This window comes from Ahaetulla prasina, chromosome 2, assembly GCF_028640845.1.
Source record: "Ahaetulla prasina isolate Xishuangbanna chromosome 2, ASM2864084v1, whole genome shotgun sequence".
Taxonomy (NCBI): Eukaryota; Metazoa; Chordata; class Lepidosauria; order Squamata; family Colubridae; genus Ahaetulla; species Ahaetulla prasina.
In genome coordinates, this window is record NC_080540.1 from 109178547 (window position 1) to 109198919 (window position 20373).

General features: G+C 34.6%; 1 protein-coding gene across 1 annotated transcript in view; it reads right to left on the minus strand.

Moving 5' to 3' along the window:
- DOCK2 (dedicator of cytokinesis 2) overlaps positions 1–20373 on the minus strand; it is a 366602-nt gene that overhangs the window by 52960 nt on the left and 293269 nt on the right. Inside the window, exons 31-35 of the mRNA XM_058167876.1 lie at positions 19388–19488; positions 19234–19292; positions 12770–12918; positions 4426–4511; positions 1414–1570 (exon numbers count right to left, since the gene is read on the minus strand). Coding sequence (XP_058023859.1) covers positions 1414–1570; positions 4426–4511; positions 12770–12918; positions 19234–19292; positions 19388–19488 — 552 coding nt within the window. The remainder of the gene's footprint in view (positions 1–1413; positions 1571–4425; positions 4512–12769; positions 12919–19233; positions 19293–19387; positions 19489–20373) is intronic.

Consider the following 20373-nt stretch of genomic DNA (forward strand, 5'->3'; position numbering starts at 1 on the left):
ACTTGACAGCAGTCATGAGGATTTTAAAAAATACTCTGTTTTGTATGAATGCAAACTATGGAAAAAAGCTGGTTTTCGTCACAGCAATTATTAACAAAATGTTTTTGTTTGCAAAAAAAGAGGAAACTTTGATCTTTTTTCTTGATACAGTGACAATATATTGAGCAGGCTGCATTTGAAATGGACATATTTTTGTATGGGACTTACACTCCCATTTCCACTTAAAATCATATACAGGTAGTCCTTGACTCAAAAGCACAACTGAGTCCCAAATTTCTGTTGCTCAGTGAAACATTTGTTAAGTGAGTTTTGCCCCATTTTATGACCTTTCTTGCTCCAGTTGTTAAGTGAATCACTACAGATGTTAAGTTAGTAACATGGTTATTATATGACTTTGGTTTCCCTATTGACTTTGCTTGCCAGAAGGTTACAAAAGGGAACCAAATGACCCTGGGACATTGCAACTGTCATAAATATGACTCAGTTGCGAAGCATCTGAATTTTGATCACATGACCTTGAGGACACTTCAACAGCTTTAAGTATGAAAAATGGTCATAAGTCACTTTTTTACAACTGTTGTAACTTCAATTGGTCACTAAATGAACTGTTGTAAATTGAGGACTACCTATATTACATACTCTACTTGTCAACAGAAAAGATGGTGTAGAAGATAGTGGTAATCTGAGAATGATAGAATAACTTGGAGGGAGGTCAATTTCTCTTAGGAATGTGCATTAAATAAGGATTATTATGGCCCAGGGAGGTGTAGGATGGTTAAGTATATAAATAGTGAATTGTGAAGTATATTACTCAGTGAAATACTTAGCTCATTCATGTAATTACTAGGTATCTTGCCTTCCCCTCCAACCACTATATAAGGACAATCATTTTCACCTATCTTATAAAACTGTTGCAAATTAATAAAATTAGAGAGATCAATTTGAACATTCAAAAAGTGCCAAGTACATTTCATTACTTAATTAATTCAATTTATATACCTGTACACTCGAAATTCTGCCTGCAACTCCAGGCAGAAAACAGCCTTTTAAACAGCAATCCAGAAAATAAAGGCAGCACAAGAGATATACATGAACACACATAGCATAGTGTCAAATGTTACATCTTTGTATGTGTATTCTGTGTACTTATGCATTGTTTAGTGGATGAAACAAAGTTTTTAGTTTAAATTACAAAATTTGGATTATATCATTGGAGTTTCCCTCACAAATAAATGAAAACATGGTGTGTTGCAGTTTCCATTTTCCTGCCATATAATTATCTATAATAATGTCATATAATAGTTGTTACTACTGCCCATCTTTACAATACAGCAAGGCAGGGATGGCCAACCTTGGAAAACTCCAAATTCAAAAATTTAGAACTTTATGCAAATCTTTTAAGGTACCACATACCAATAAATTCACAGTACAGCTCATACGATTGTCCTTGCTTTCATCACTCATTACAGCACGGTAATCCAGTAGTTTTTCCAAAAGACCTTTTATTAGGCTTACAAACATTTCAACTGACTTGGCAATCTTAGGAAAGACTGAAGAGCACTCAGTGAGTCTGAAAATGTAAAAGAAAATAATGAGGGTTTGCATGAAACGTTACTACCAATTTGTGACTGATGAAGGAAAAAGCGATACAGTATAGCAAATGCTTATTTCATTATTTTTGTTTGTTTTGAACATTTGTTTAAACACCGAGCAAGATACTATTTAAAGCAGTGCAGTGATCTGATCCAAGGAATAAAAAGGGGACTCAGAACATATGTTCGGTATACTTATTTTGTACTTTTTGGCATCTCTTTCAATCACACATGCTGTTGCCTAGGCCCGCAGTCAGGTGAGACCAAGAAAAGATGAGCTTAAAGAAGATCAGTAAGATGTTGGAATTAAGGTAAAGATAAAGGTTCCCCTCGCACATATGTGCTAGTTGTTCCCGACTCTAGGGAGCAGTGCTCATCTCCGTTTCAAAACCAAAGAGCCAGTGCTGTCTGAAGATGTCTTCATGGTCAAGTGGCTGGAAGACTAAATGCCAAAGGCACATGGAACGCTGTTACCTTCCCACCAAAGGTGGTCCCTATTTTTCTACTTGCATCTATTACGTGCTTTCAAACTGCTAGGTTGGCAGAAGCTGGGACAAGTAAGAGGAGCTCACCCCACTAGGGATTCGAACCGCTGAACTGCCAACCTTTCGATCGACAAGCTCAGCATCTTAGCCACTCAGCCACTGCATCCCTTTTTATGTTGGAATTACCCCTTCCCATTTGAATCCAACTGCTGCAGGACCCTAACACTTTTCATCCATGTTACAGAATGCTCTCTCTTCAAAAAGCACATTACTTGTGGGATGTTTGTGGGGGGGGGGGGAACAGGAGTGCTGCTCCCAATTATTCACTCTGGCTGTTAGCAATCAGATATAAAAATATACAGTAGATGGGAATCTATAATGTGTTGAATTTCATTAGATTCTGCCATCGCATGTAACAATTCAATTGAACAGCACTGAGAAGTGTCAAGGTGAAATACTGCAATGCTTTCACTGGCATTTTCTAGGCCCTTCTATAATTTTGAAAGTGCAGATGATCATTGTTTTATACATTCCAAAGCAATATTTCCCACAGAAGCATTTAACGTCTTGTCTAAAATGTTTGACTCTCAAAAGAATTCTCCTGCTGTGGAGGCTTATGTTTGATTCAGTATTAATTCCTCCTTTTATCTGAACATTGTAGGTTGTAATACTCAGCACAGTTTTGAAACAGCAGTTCCATTGTTTAGGAAAAAAATTAAACATCAGGACATTTCAATACGATAGCAAATAGTTGTTATGTGACTTTAATACTCTTGGATTTAATCTATTTGGATTATATTTAATATTACATAAACAACCAACCATTTGTATAAAATAGCTGCCTTTGACACTGTACCTTTCCCTTTAAAAACATCTTAAATCTGTTTCAGAAAATGCTTCACTTCTCATGAGGAGATCTGTGGTGGAAGATACATGATAAAACTGTTCCAGTGGCTGTTTTTAATTCTCTTGGTTGATTGATTTACTTGGATAAAACATGTTCTGTTTGTCAAATGGTATGTAGTATGAGCATCAAATTGAAAGTATTTTGTAATACTTGTTAGTATTATGAATTAAAAAGTAACATATAGAGATAATTTAATCTGCATTCAAGTTTTAGGAATTGAAATTACTGGTATGGAAATACCCGCTCAACTAATCATGGTTAGAAAACAAAAGACAGTTGATGCACCTTTATACATTTCATTAAAATGTGGGGGTTTTTCCTGCTAAAATGTACTTCTGAGATCAAAATATTGCCCTCCAAAATATTAAGTCTTGAAAAGAAGAGCACATTTTTCTAATATAATCCCAAATGCTGGACAGATGGAATTGTGGAATTGTTGAATCTGGAGAAGCGTTTACTGTTTTGGTTTCATCTCAATTCTGTATATCCTAAAACAAAAGCTATTCACAGTTGTCTGTTCAATAGGATCTTATCCATTGACCAGTCTCTAACTCTGAATGAGTTTAGCTGAATTATGAGGGATTCAGAAAAAATCAAGGTAATCGTTACATATCACACAATTAAAATAAAGGAATTTGGAGCCGTGAGACTGCACAATAAAAACTATATATCTGAATGGCTTTCAAAGAGAAACAATTTTCATGGAGAATGAGTATCCATGGCTACAATTAATATGATGGCTATATATCATTTCCAGAATTGGAAGTGGCATATCTCTGACCACCAGTTGTTAGGAAGTACAAGCATTAATGTCAACATGTTTTGTGGATGGGCTTCCCATTGGGAAACAGGAGGAGATATAGCTTTGGCTTCTTCAAGGAAACCCACCCATAGAGACAGGGTTTTATTTCTATGATGAGCTGTCCCTCACTTTCCTCTGGAAAGTTGATATCTGGAAATACATGAGATTTCCGTATGTTTGTAATTTTACAGGCAAACGCTTTTTTCATTATTTGCTCCCTTTTAGTATCTCTTCATGTGCAAAGCACCGGTTAATGCTATCTTTGCTACTGTATGATTATGAATAAATGACACAATGCTAGAGGAGAAATATTATACAACATTATTTTTAAAGGAAGTTTACGTCATCTTATAGATATAAGGTATATACAAGATGTGATTAATAAATCCTGATAGGCTGTAGAAATATTAGAGCAATTGAAGACTGAAAATGCATATAGATCCATCCATCCATCCATTATCTATCTATCTATCTATCTATCTATCTATCTATCTATCTATCTATCTATCTATCTATCTATCTATCTATCTATCTATCTATCTATCTATCTATCTCTATCTTAGTACTACACACTTTTAAAACAAACATCCAATTTAAAATATAAAACATTTGAAGGACATATTCCATTGTTGTGCTTACATTGTCTCAAACAAATGCAGATATTGCTCATCTCCCCGGCCTCCTTCTACCTCATGATCCAATTTTAAAATTATTTCATTTTCAAACTGTTCAAAAGAGAAAAGCAAAATCATTAAGCAAAGCACAAATTCTTTTTCGAACTCATTCCTATAAAATTGATAGCTTTTATGATACTTATATGCGCATTTCCCAGATGTAGCACATAAAATCAAGTAAGCATGTTTTTTTAAAAAAAGATGAATATTTCTCAAATTAGCAGTAGGGTTGTAATGACATTAAAAGGAATATATGATTTCATAATAACATACTAAAATTTATGTCTGCATAAACAAATATATCTCCTTAGAATAAGTTCATGATATTTCAGGTACAATAGGATATTAAAATACATTGCATGTATGCATTTGAATTGGGAACAGAATAAAAATATTCTAAGATGATTAAAAAACAGATATTGGATATTTGCCTAGACTGATATTTCTTTTGTCTGCTTTTAAATGTGCAGGAAGTTAATTTCAAAGTGAAATGTATATGAATAACCTGGATGATGGGACTGATGATGCAAAGTTGGGAACTTTGGCTCACCATGAGAATGACTGAATTTGCAGTCAGAATCTAATCTGGATAGATTGGAAAACTGGAGGATTTGTAGCTTAGAAGCAGTAGATCCAAAGACTTGGGGGTGGAAACTGACAACAAATAGAATGCAAATCATTTTTATGAGACATTGGCTACAAGAGCTGACAGTTTTTGGCTGCTTCAGAAAAAAACAAGTTTAGGGTAAAGGCATGTCAAGTGACTACTTAGCATACCTTAGATGAATTGTGCATGATCCTGGAGACCACATTTTCAGGTTAAAGAATGGCAAGAAAGATGATACAGGAAACTGAGAATTTGTCCTATGTGGCCCTGCCCAAGGAGTTTCAGAATACAGATTTCACATACTCAGTAATACTTAAGGGTGACAGGAAAGCTGTCATAAAGGGAATATATAGGGAAGATGACAAAGAGTTATTTTCCCATGACTGCAGAAATTAAAACCAGGCATAATGGATGTAAGTTGTGCTTATCAAAGTTTTATTTAAATAAGATCATCTAAATAATTTACTTAGGGTGGTTATGTATTCCCCATCTTTGAAGGTTTTAAAGATGAGACTTTTCGTGAATCATTATCCATCACTCTACAGGGGTGGGATTAGATGATGCTTGTGATCACTTCCCATTCTACAGTTCTATGATTTATTATTTTATAGAATAGAAACCTTCTCACTTTTTTTTAACATTACAGAAAACAAATATATTATAAACTATACGCATGCACATTTACACCAAAAAACGATATTATATCAGGGGCAAGCCCCATTGGTGGTTCATACTGGTTTCTGGAATATAAAAAATAAGATATCATTGCTAAATATTTTGCTATTGATGTTTATCACTATAATTTAAGGTGTTTGGAGAGCTTGAAAAGAAAAAGAGAAATGAGATATTCCAGCTATTGTCCAGCAATTCTATGGACACCAATACACAGACTGGTTTTATCATAAATATTCCCTGTATGTGGTTGTTTCAAAGTCTCAAGATAGCTTTTCATTATAGGTTCACATAAGAAAGCTAACTTTAAATCCAAATAATTACTAGCTCTCTTCTCAAATCTGAGCTGATGACTGATCAGATCCTTGAGAAAGTCTGAACACCATGAATTTATGACAGTCAATTGGGTGTAGGTTTTAAGACACCATGTGACATTCCTGGACATTCCTGAATAAAGTTACAATAACTTACTTTACACTAACTTTGACATACTACTAGCATTTCTTTAATAAGACACTCTAACAATACTGTGTAAAGGACAATTCAAGCAAGTTAGAAGAAAACAATCAGTATAGCATGATAAATTCTAATGCATTCAGCATACAGTTTGGTAACAAATGTTAGGTGAACATGAAGCTTAAGCAACGTTTCAGTGAAAATGCTAGCAGTCTTTGCAAATTAACCTCCTAACTTAGGCCATTATGATGTAAGTTTCTGAATTTAAAATTGATGTTATATGAATGAAAAAATGCATGCATTCCCTGTGAAGAAGAGAACATAGGTATCTCAAAAACTACTCTAAAATGAAAAGCTAGAAAAAAAATGGATACAGTAAATCAAAAAGATACCTGGATAAAAAATGGGATTTTGCTTTAAACGTTTGAAGCACTAAATGGTAATGATCACAGTATTGTATAACTCTTTTTAAGCAAACCTCACTTGGATGATGTGTCATTAGCTTTAATTGTTGATTTTTAAAGGATAGTGACTTTATGTGTTTAGAGGTCATTGATCCAGCAAGTAGTGACAATTGTTATACAGTTCCACTGTATGAGCCAATTTGATGAAAAAAATTAAATAAATTGGGGTGGTTTTGTTTTGTTTTGTTTGTTTTTTTGGAGATTTGCCTTTCTTCAATGCCATTTGATGTGCCAATGAATTTAAGTAAGGTACATGTGAAATTATTTTGCTTGCAGCAATTTTTGCCCAAATCACATTTCAGTGAAGCTTGAGAGTTCAAAGAGAGACAAGACACCACCTAACTCTGTGTGTCTCATAATATTCAGGTGATAAACCTAGGCTCTACTTGGAAAGCATCTGGCAGCTACATATGTGAATAGCAAAAGTCTGTCATCCACATGAGAGCTTCCATGAATTCAAAACTTTAAAAATAATGTAAGGAATCCAGTACATTTGGTACATTGATTTGAAGATATACCAAACAGAAATATATCTGATGATGTCTGTCCACCAACAGAACATACACAAGTTTGATGAACAAAGCTTTATTCTTCTCTAAATTTGCTTTGGAAGATTGAGGAAACTGGAGGAATATCTATCAGAAGACAAAAAAAGAAAAATTCTATTTCCAGCAGAAATATGCTTATATCACATTGGTTGAATTGAATAAAGGACAGGAAAGTGAATATTCAAGTGGAATGAATTAGAATTAAAAGTGTGAAAAAGAAAGCAACATAAAAATTTAGAACAAAACCACCCGGGGAAGAGTGCAAGATTTACACAGCCATTATATGTTTAAGTAGTAAACTAATGTTGCTGTTTATAAGGAAATGCGTGTGAAACAGAACTGGAAGCAAAAGCTCAAGAACAGAGCAGTAAGTCAGCAACTTTAAAAAAAGAAATGTTTCCTAATGCGCTAATAAAATATACTGTAAGCTCCAATTCATAAGAAATTTCAAAATAATTCTGTTTGTCTTTAGATTATGATTGATGCATGATTGATGCATGTTGATGCATCTAGTATATATCTAGCATCTAGTATATTGCAGGATCAAGCGGTAACGAAATTTAGTCCTGCAGTAAGGGGAAAGTAAAATTTACTATTAGAAAATTAAAAGAATGTGTTGCCTGATTAGGGAAAAAAGATCTCTATAATAGAATAAGGAACTATGCATTCAAGTACGTATCTGAAACTCTTATTAACAACAGAAAGGGGAAGAAATTTGTGGGTTTAATAATTATACAATTCTACAACTGTAATGTGAATTAAACAGAACAATTTTCTACATGGGAACATCTAATTTTTTTTCTCTTTTTATTGCCCAAACCATCAGCAATGCATTTGCCTTGCAGTAACCTAAAACTTTCTGATTCTTGGCAAAAACCAGAATGCTCATTCTCCCAGGCCTTTTAGAATTTAGTACTTTTTAATATGAACATTGCAATAAAGCTTTTAAACTTTATTTTTATTTTTATTTTGTGTTTTGACGTTTAAATAACTGATTTTAATGTGCTGTAAATTGCCCTTGAAAACTGCTGTTTTGAAAGACATCCCACAAATAAATAAAAATGCAAACTCACTGAACCAGTTGTCTTCTTTTTTTTTTCTAGCACAGAATACAAATCATTTGCATTTAGTGTTAAATTAGGTGTTAAGACCTGACACAGTATTACCAAGTAAAAATGGAGTGGCCAGAGATCTTTATCTGATTGTAATAATAATTAATAAAGATCAAAGTCACCAACTGCATATCATTACCGGATATTCTCCATTTTACAAAGTATGGAATGGATAACTTTCTCCCAATTACTTTCTTTTCCATGTCCAATTACTTTATCTTCAAATTTTAATGATTCTTTCCATAATGCATTGACCTGGGAGTCATTTTTTCTGATTTTTTTTTGCTCGTGTGTGTGTGTGTGTGTGTGTGTGTGTATGTGTGTGGGGGTGTGGGGGTGTATATATATATATATATATATATATATATATATATATATATATATATATATATATATATATATATATATATATATATATATATATATATATATATTCATCTCTACCAGTTCTTAATAGAAGAACTTGATATAGGGGAAGGAGTGGCAGAAGTTGGGAGCAGAGTTAAAAGAGGGATCAGCCTAGAATCTCTATATAGCTGCAAGTGGACAAAGTCCAACTCCATCCCCCTGAATTCCATTGACTCTTATCTAACTTCTAGTAAGTGTTAATCTTTAATTGAGCCTATTCCTGTGCAATAAATCAGGTTAATTAGACCTTCAAGTGTAGATCTGATCTTTTGCCCCTGACACTTTATCCCTTCTACTCAGTTTCACCTTCTCTCAACCTCACATTTCCACAAAATTGTCTTTTCTAATGTTTAGAACAGACAAATGATTTCTTACTCCAATTAAAACATTTTAGCTGCTATGCAATGATTTCTGTTTTTCTTTCTTTCTTTCTTTCTCTCTTTCTCTCTCTCTCTCTCTCTCTCTCTCTCTCTCTCTCTTTTTCCGTCCTCTTCTTTCAAGTTTGTCCTTTGCTACTTAGACTTTATAATTACAAGGCAGGATGTACTGTATATCTAAGTTCTGTTCAGCTCTTCAGATATCCTTGATGTTATTAATTATCCTAGTCAGCCTCTTGTCAACAATATGGAAAATGTGTCCTTAAGAAAACAAAACAGCTAAGGCTAGCTGGATTTGATTACAGGTGACAACCTTAAAGCAAATGATGCTGTCTTTACACCTCACAAAAAACAAATAAACCCGTAGACTTTTTTCCCCACAATAAATATTTCAGGCAACATCTTGACTGATCGTGTTCTGTATTTGTATTAATCCAAGAACAAAAGACCAACCTTCTTCAGATCTGCTAGTCTAATGCCTGTACATATACACAAACCATTTCCATAGTTTATTAGATTTATTTTTCCTGGTCATCTTTTCTTTGGAACCCACTCACCCCTTCCTGACAACTTTTATAGAGAGAGATTAAAGTACGTATTCTGAAGCAGGACACCAAAGAGGAGAAATACACATTTCTCTATGTTGTTGGAGATACGTCTATTAGATTCCATTTTCTTTTACCTGGAACAACACTATCTTTACCTGATTAACTTTAAGGATCAACTACACAATTATACTTATGCAAAGAATTCAGTTGTATTTCTGGCTTTTCATTCATTAATTGTAAATTGGTGATGATTATTACTGATATCACAATACTTAGGGAATGGAAGTTTATTCTGTCTCTCTCCAACTGAGATATGAACAAAAATGACTGTTCTTCCTTCTGTATTTATTTATTTATGAAGTTTATTGGCCACCCATTTTACCACAGGCTAACCCTGTATGGCTTGGAGAAGGTTTTTTTTTTTAATTTGGCACATTTACATAGCTGTCCACCTCAGTGACTTTGGCCAGTATATAACAATAAAGTAAAACAGTAAATATATAAAAACAACAATTATTAAGAAATATAAAACAATCATTATCACTTGGGGTTTGTATAACTGGGAAAAGAATCCGGAAGTTCAGTTTTTGAATAATGTCAGGGTTCCAGAAAAACCTCTTCTGCATAAAAAAAAACTCAGAAGCCATTGTCTTTCAGAGTTCTTTACTAGTATGAGGAAACTGGCACACGATGAATGAAATTCCAAAACTGAACTTCCGGATTCTTTTCCCAGTATACAAACCCCAAGAGTCCCACCCCCCTGACCCCTTTGCTGGTCACATGGTCCAACGTTCTCCCAGTTCATTCGAATATCTTCTTGCCACTCTTCCTGCAGATGTGAACACCATCCGACCTTGACCGCTTGAAGAATGTTACCATACCCCTCAACCCCCCTTCTTCCCCGCAGGGGAAAAATGTGGCAGCGTCTGGAACCCTAAAGTCTAGTATGGTTTCCAGGCCTGACACATTATTCAATGTTGACTCATCCTTCCACCCTTCCGAGGTGGGTAAAATATGGACCCAAATTGTTGGGGGCAATAGGCTGACTCTGTGAACCATTTAGGGAGGGCTATAAAATCACTATGAAGCTGTATATAAGTCTAAGTGCTATTGCTATTATTAAAAATGCAAGTCATCAAATACAGGACAAAAAATCAATTAAAGAAAGAGCTGTCTAAGAATATCCCCAATCCTTTGGGGCCTCAAGCTTGATGAACAAACCAAGTCTTGAAGGACTTAAAGCTTATTAGCAGGGATAAAGCTAATCTCACTTTTTTAAGGGTGGGGAATGGGAAAATAAATATTCCATAAGGCAAGTGCTATAACAGAAAAGGCTCGCCACCTTGGACCTGCCAAATATAAGTCCCTAGCAGACGGGACCCAAAGCATGCCCTCTCTGGCAGATGTTTCCTTTAGTACCACTGAGAACTTTTCCATTAAGCCTTGTAACTTGGGCTAAAGAAATCTGTTTTCCGCACATGGTAGGCTTCCATTAGTAGTGCCTTCCCTTGGGCAGTGTAATAGATAAAGAGGAAGTCACAACATATGTGGTGCAACATAATTTTGCCCTTGAGCACAATGACAGCTCAGTGCAGAATCCATTCTATCCACAGTAAGATGAGCAGGAGGAATATCTTCTCTGTCTAATGGGCCAATGCTGCTGTCACTTCATTGCCTGGCATCGAAGTAATGTACTACTGCCTTGCCAGAGGTTGCCATAAAACAGAGCGGTTCCCTGTGCTTCTCCTGCCTCCAGACTGACAAATGATGGGAGTCAAGAGATTAAAGCTAAATTGTGATGGGAGAGATGCGAACATCTTCTTCCCTTGGGCCAAAACTATTTATAAAATGACAGTGAGAAACATACTGTCAAAAAGGCAAGACACATGTCTCTTTCAGAACATCATCCAACTGCTTAGTATTTGTCTTCTCAAATAGATATTGGTACTGCCTTCAATATAACATTCCAGTTTAAGGATAACTTAAGTAGGTCATTTTTCAAGAGCACCCCTGTCGCTTTGGGTGGAACATGAGAAGCAAAGTTCACAGTGAACCCACATCCTTTGAATGAATATTTAGCATCAGTGCTCCTTTAGATGCCTTTCTCCTATTTTAACTCCTGGAGAGTAAAAAGTGATATTTAAACTGCCTACATCCAGGGTGGAAATGGAAGTTAAATGTACTGAAATAGAGAACCCAAATATAAAAACATGATGCTTGCAAGGATCAAAATAGCATTATGCATTAAAATATGTTAAACTTTTCTAAAGCATAGCACATCTGAAAAATAATTCCCACCCTTTTAAAAATGATATTTTAATTTATAATGCAATGTATTCATAATTTTTATTCTTAAAGTCTGATTTCAAGCAGGCCTCCCCCCCCCTTCTCTTTTGGCAGATATTTATCAAATATATCAATGGTAGCTCACTCAAAAGTATTCTTTCTTTCTGCTGGGGTATTTTTAAAGTATTTTTCCATTAAGTGTTTTACTTGAAAACTCCTACTATACTTCTTGATTGTATGATAGATAGTTCGTGATGGATTAACTAAAGTATTTACTAAATACTTTAATGACCATTTGGATTACAGCAGCATCAGAAAGATTGCTTTACAATCTATAAAATACTTCTGTCGGTTGCAAAATATCCCTCCCTCCCCATGGGTTGAAAACTGTCTCACATTTAAGTGTCAGTTTACCCGAATGTACTCTGTGACTTTTTTATTGTTATCATTTTGCAATATTTTTGCCAGTTCCTGGACAATCCCCCCCTCCAAAAAATTTGGGCAAATGGGCTCAGAATCACATGATTCACTTAATGACTGTGATTTGAACTTAATACCATATGATTTTGCAATAACATTTGCAAAACATAGTCAATTCATTTGAAAAGCTTAAGATACATTTAATTTTTAAATGAATTATTTTTTATTTTAAGTGTGGGTCCTCAAATTCTAAGTTCCCATCAGAATTGCAAGCCTTCTCCTTTCCTTTATTTTACACAGAACTAGTGTAAAACAATAAAACAATAGAACAAAAAAATGCATGCATTCATCTGATATTCAAGAATAATGGCAGTTACCAAATTATCAAATGATACACAAAGCTTATAATACCTTTTTGAATTCACCGGTATGTTTATATTCACATAACATCATGTCAAAGAATATTGGGATGGTGGCTTTACGCAATTCAGTTTCAGGGATGAGGGTCATTTCTAAGATTGGTCCAACCATTCCTGGAATAAAGCGGATTTTATTCTGTCCTGGAACAATAGACAAAAGAGAACATTAATAATATCAACCCATGGTACATCATTATTCCAATACCATTATAACATTTCTATTTCAATGTTTTATTTTAACTTTCCTTCTGGATTTTAGAGTGGATATTTTAAAAAATATTGATGATTCAACATTTCTAGTTGAGAAACAACTATTCACAAAAGAACAGCAAATACCTTTTCACATCAGTTTTGTAACTTTGTGATGATTTCCATAATGGGAGTAGCAATGATTAGATGCTAAATATGTAATGCAAAAACTCTGTAAGTAGAATAATATTAGTTATTCCCGATAGTATTCAGTTTCTTGGTTCTTTCACTAGTTGCAATTTGATTGTCTGACTTCTGCTTCACTTGAATGGTCCTTGGTGCTCTCTGAACTTGCTGGTTTTCTTACAGATGTTTCATTACCCAAACTAGGCAACTTCTTTAGTGCTAGTAAGGAGTGAGATTTGCTGTCAGTTTATATTATAGTGGCTTGCTTCTTTGGCAGTTTCTTGACTGGGGTATTGTTTACTTGATTGCGGAATGGAACAACTTGCAACAGCCAACTTGGTGCGGCCAATTCACCACCACCAATTTGCTGCAGGAGGACTCACAATGCCCAACTCTCCGTGAGACAACTTGCTGTGGGACAATTTAACATTTCTATTTAATTATTTGAAATAAATAAAAAAATATTTTAGGTTTTGCCATTCACATTTCATTCTGTCCCTCCTTTTGTTTGTTTGTTTGTTTTCTTTAAATGATTCTACTCCACCATTTTTTGATATTAGTGTAACTCTTGTCCTGCAGCACCTTGGAGTTAATCTATGCTGATTTCAGTGCTGATTGCTGGTGGAGAGGTGCTTGGGTCTTTTTGTTCCCTTTTTGGCTGCTTGATTGTCTCTTTTGCATAGTATGCTTTACTTAGTTTATTTATTTATTTTATTCATCATAACAATATAACAATATATATATACAAGCGTTGCATAAAGGGTTATATAATATATGAACGTATATACGAGGAGAAACGAGGTACTAAAAACATATATATACATAGGGGAAGAAACAGTAGGACAGGAACGGTAGGCACGTATGTGCTCTTATGCACGCCCCTTAGAGTCCTCTTAGGAAAGTGGTGAGGTCAACCGTGGACAGTTTTTTAATAAAGCCTTTGGGGTTATGAGAAGAAACTACAGAGTCAGGTAATGCATTCCAAGTATATACAATTCTGTTACAGAAATCGTGTTTTCTGCAATCTAAACTGGAGCGGTTGACATTGAGTTTAAATCTATTGGTAGCTCTTGTGATATTGTTATTGAAACTAAAAAAGTCATTGACAGGAAGGACATTACAACGGATGATTTTATATGCTAAACCCAGATCTTGTCGAAGGCGACGAAGTTCCAAGTTTTCTAGACCCAAGATATCAAGTCTGGTGGAATAAGGTATTTTATTAGTTTCGGAGGAGTTGAGAATTCTTCTCGTAAAATACCTTTGGACACGCTCAACTGTGTTGATGTCAGATATATGATATGGGTTCCAGACAGGAGAGCAGTAATCGAGAATTGGCCTAACAAATGTTTTATATGCTCTGGTCAGTAGTGTGGTGTTTTTTGAAAAGAAGCTACGTAAAATTAAGTTAACAACTCTTAGAGCCTTCTTAGCTATATAGTTATACTGTTATGGTTAAATTAATAAATTACAATCAGAATTATTTCTTCCCAATTATTCACCTGTAAGCTACTACCCCACATCATTGTACGCAAAGGGTTCAACTGTATATGAAACAATTTGAACAAACTGAGATAGGATGATTGATGGATGAATGGATAGATAGATAGATAGACAGACAGACAGACATAGATCAGTTGATACTTTGATATATTTTTTTCTGATAGCTGCATTTCCAAGATATCTGGAGAGTGCTAAGTTAGGGAAAACAGCTAAATGGTATGTAAATCTAATGTCCTTTCTATGGCAGTATTGCAATATGAGACCTTTAGTCTCTACTATTGTTATGGTCCATTTGCGGTTCAAGATCGCATTATAATATGTCTGTTTACTATCACATGCAAAGCCTATTGCACATCAGATAACCCACATGAGTTGACTGAATGGACACAGTCTTCTCTTAATGGTTACTGTTCCCAACATTTAATCAATGAGTGTTCTTGGAAGAGAAAATAATTCTATTTCCTCATCTCTTCCCATCAAAATCAATTTATCAGCGAAAACATTACACTAGCTTTTTATGTGTTCTCTTGTCTATCACAACTGAAAAAAACACATCTGCTTTCATTCCTAGATGAATAATGCCAACTATTGGAAAGCTCAGAATAGAAATGATGTCCTGGTAACTCTATTATAGATTGGCTGCACAATGACTTAAAGCCACATGAAATAAAGTGCCACTGGAGTCTGCCTTAGGAAGCATTTGCAATTATGACAGATGATGAAAAAAGAAGAAAGAAGCTTGTAAATGTCACCTCTAACAAGAAAACCAGGCCTTGAAATATTTCTTAGTGATGGAATATTCCCCCCTCTCCCCCCTCACCCTTCCTCTCCCCCCTCTCTCTGTAAAACAAAGTAAAATTACAATAAGGTTCAAAGTGTTGGTTGATCACCTTCTTACAGTACTTAACCATGCCTAATGTTTCAGACAAGAGAGATGAAAAAGCAGCAGCCACTATAGGTTTGATTCCCTGTATTATATTATAGACAAGGCATTTGGTCCAATAAACAAAATGCATGGTGCTGAACTCTGGACATTCTTTTGCAAAGTCTAATTTGCCAACTTGACAGGCCTCATCTAGAGCATTCCTCTTTTGATTAAGTGGAAAGGATAATTGCTCAATTTCATTTTAAACTCTCCCTATAACTAAAACTTGGGCAGTTGTATATTTCCAGTTGCAGATCAATAGATGAAGAGACAACTTAGCTGCCACCAAGCTCCTAATCTTTGAAAAAATCTTTATTTACTTGGAAGTATGCTATGTAACATCAAGAAAATTGATGGATACTTCAAAATCTTCCTTCCTTCCTTCCTTCCTTCCTTCCTTCCTTCCTTCCTTCCTTCCTTCCTTCCTTCCTTCCTTCCTTCCTTCCCAACATCACAAAACCTAAAACAATTGAGTAAAATTTTCTAATATAATGCATTTTCGTAATACTTAAAACTTCTTGTACCATTTTAAAACTACAGCTCATTGTTAAAATCAAATTAGTATGCAAGTATCAATAACAGTGATCAGCAGAAAAATGAAAAATTACAATAGCTTCTACCCACTAAGTAAGAAATTTATCCTTGAGGTAAGAGCCCAGATAAATTAACAGCTATAATTCTCTAGCCAGAAAGAAATAAGAAAGAAAGGCATGCCATTCATAGCATCTAAATCTATTTTTATTTAACAAATGGTATAATGCTTTCAGGTTAAAATGTGACTTTAAGAGAAATTATAGATATAGTACAAGTTCATGTACAGAATTATAGTCTCCAAGAATTTCCACAATAAATAACATTTGGCATTAGATTGATTTATCAAATATGAGGTTTCCAATGGGAAACTTTCAGCATCCTTGTAACATGTTAAAGTTAGCTCAGGGTACTAAATTGGAATATGTTTAGTATACATCTGTCGATTGTTATAAACCGCACACTTTTGGTCAGATGGGCAGTTATATAAGTGTACTTTCTGAATAAATAAATAAATACTTTTAGAATTTGTCTTATTCCATTATAAGTCATTTTTTAAAATTATTGAACTTTTACAACATTGCCTGCAAATGTATGATCTAAGCTGATTGAACTAGGTGTTACAGTTATTACATTTCAATTAGTTTTTAGGAAATAAATTATCAGTTTTAGAAATCAATATTGGAGTAATATTATGTTGGCAAAAGTAATAATTTTCTCTAAATGTTATATATCCTGTAAATTTAATATTTTTCTTCCACTGAAATTCTTACTGTTGCATACAATTTAATCCACCAAAATATTGCATCAAGTTGTTACAAATCCTTTAATCTCTTGTATCTGAGCTTGTTAATACACACTGGATTCTCAACTTTTTAATTTAAGAAAAAATTACAATTTCTATAAACCTCCAGTTTCTGAGAATTGTAGGTCTTTGATGATTTATAATTGTTCGATAAGTTTATGTTTGAATTGCGGAGGAAAAATAAATACTTTTTTTCCTGGAGAAAACCTGTATAACATATAATTAAACATGGCATTCTATTATAATCAAGGGAATTTTTTCAAGTGACTGCAACAGAAGTTTTTTTTTATTATTATTTTATTTTGTCACAACAGTATATACAATCATCAACATAAAATAACTTATCATGAGAGAAAAAGTATATATAAGTAAAAGTATAAGTAAAAGTATGCATATAATATTATAATGAAGAGAACAATAGGACAGGAACGGTAGGCACTTTTGTGCTCTTATGCACGCCCGTTAAAGTTCCATCTTTATTCCATCTTTATAAAGTTCCATCTTTATTCTGTATCAATCTTATATTAAGCAGCTGCTTTCATCATTTTGCTATGTTTTTCTAGTTTCAAGAAAAATGTCACTGTATTGTTGGGTACAATGGCAAAACAACCTCATCTAACTATGGCTATTCTGAAATAACAACACAGATAGGGACAAAAAATAAAATTCATGCTGATATCTTGAAAGCCAAATGAACAGGGTTTTTTTTTCTTCACATGAAAGCAAACCAACACACTTGCTGAGACAAACCTTGGTGGCTGGACATTCCATTTTCTTGCATAGAAGCTTCCCTTCAAGCTGCAAAACTGCCTTGATTTATAATTACAGACCTGCTGTATTATTATATGGAGCTGTAATGGACCAGTTCCAGTTTGATCCCTGCCGACTTGGCAGTAAATTAATCAAGCCAAGCTCAGTGTATTCAACTCTTACTTCTTTGTCCCTCCATGCACATTCTTTCCCTAGGCTTGGACAGGTAGTACTATATATTTACTTAGAAATTGGGAATCCAAATATTACTCAACAATACATGTTGGTCATTGTATACATATGAACAAAAAGTGTTACTGATGTAAAACAGAAGGTATAAACATTTTAATAGAGAGAAAAAGAGTAGAAGCAGCTCTACATTTCTATAACAAAAACTGAAACATGTATTCTTATTTCTGGACAGATGCTCATTTTTAAATTAACACCCCCCCAAAAAAATAATGACCTTCTCTGAAACTGATAACCAGGAATCAGTGGTGAAATGTAAAATTTGTTACTACCGGTTCTGTGGGTGTGGCTTGGTGAGGGGGTAATGTGACTGGGTAGGCGTGGCCAACTCCTTTTTTTAACTTTTAAAAGCATTTTTTCTAGAATCTCTTCAGCCGAAAATGCTTTTAAAAGGCTCTGACGATCCCAGCTGAGTTGCCTGATCGTCAGAGGTTTTTCTTTTCTTTTAAAAGCATTTTTTTTGTCTTGAAAAGAAAAGAAAAGCCTCTAATGATTAGACAACTCAGCTGGGATCGCCAGAGCCTTTTAAAAACATTTTTTTACAGGTTGTAGAAAAAATGCTTTTAAAAGGCTCTGATGATCCCAGCTGAGCCACGCGATCATCAGAGGCTCTTTTTTAAAACTTTTAAAAGCATTTTTTTGGCCAAAGAAAAAATGCTTTTAAAAGTTTAAAAAAAACAACCTCTGATGATCATGTGGCTCAGCTGGGCATGGGAGGGGCAGGGATTTTTGCTACCGGCTCTCTGAATTACCCGCCACGATCGCTACCAGATTGGGCAATCCGGTGGGTGGTTCGGAGAACCGGTAGCAATAATCCCTGGATCCACTCCATGCCCCACTCTAAGTGGTTTACAGAGTCAGCATATTGCCCCCAACAATCTGGGTCCTCATTTTACCAACCAACCTGGAAGGCTGAGTCAACCTTGAGCCTGGTGAGATTCAATCTGCCAGACTGCTGGCAGCCAGTGATCAGCAGAAGTAGCCTGCAGTACTGCACTATAACCATTGTGCCACTGTGATTCAACAAGGTGATTACAAACCCTCTTGCTATAAATGAAAGCTCTTTGCTTAGACTTCTTTGTATGATTTCCAAAATATCTCCTTGTTCCTGTTCTTAATAATATTGAGTAATGTTGCATGTGTAGAAATGTCTATGTTGCTATCTGCCAGACATTCAGGCACATATCTTGTAAATAAGGCAGGTATTTCATGAGACAAGATAAATGTAATAAAACAATTTTAATAAAATGGAACAACTCATTAGAAAAGGTCTCCCTAAAAACCAGAAGGCGGCCATCTTTCAAGTACTCTAACTTACCAAGTTTGTACCACATGTCACGGATAGCAAAACCAATTAAACGTCTCATGTCTCCATATCTAAAAGGGAAAACAGAAGTCATTACCTTCATCCCAGCTTTCTTGTCTAAATGAGAAACAAAAATCACTTTTCAATGATTAAAAACAAGACCTACTTGTTCAGGATCTTAATGCATTTACCATGGGAGAATTGCTCTAGCTGCAAGGTGTCCTGGGTGATAAAAGCCACTGCAAGATGAAAATAGTTGTTCCAGAGCTGTAAATTGAGCAGAAGACAGAACACCGAATTGTTATAATGCATCTCTCCTGAAATGGAAGGTTGTATTAAGCTGTGTAAAACCTAAATAATTTATGAAGGCAGCCAGCAGAAAGGATTAATATGATGCAAAGTTATGTGCTATTATTACATTGCAATTAGAATAAAAAGACAAGAGTGTGGTTTTTATACCCACCGGCCTGAATTCCCTGAGTAGCATCTGGAGATTCACATGGGGTTCATTAGCTTATAAACAATAAAGTTACCACACACCCTGACAACTTTTGCATACATCAGGTTCAGAATAATTTTCCATCTCCAACCAAGGAATGCAGCTTTAGAGGTAAAAATTATATCATACGTTCTTCATAACTGCTTCATGGGAAAAAAGCTGATTGATTTTAGCAAAATTAAATTCTAAAAAATACATATGGAATAGGTCCAAAAATAAGCTATTGTTTTTAACCTCAAGAATTATACTATAAAGAGTTCTGGATTTTCATCAACTTTATTTTCATTGTAGTAATAGTTAAAATGTTGACCACATTTCTCGATGATGAAAAACAGAAATACATAATTTTATGATCTGGAATATATTTTGCCCTTAGTTTTTAAATATCAGTATAGCAATATTTTAATAGAAAAATTCCCTTTAGCAAAATTTACCTAGAAAAAGCTGCAACACCTTGATCAAAATAATTCCTCATTCTTCCATACAAGGGAGATTTTCTCCTACATAATATTTTTATAGTTTATATATTTCAGCGAACTGTTAATTGTGGGGGGTATTTATTTCTATATATTTCATCTTCATCAGTTTAAAGAGCTGATATTCATGTTAACTGTCTATTAGTAAGCTTCAGAGAGGAATACTATAAGAAACAC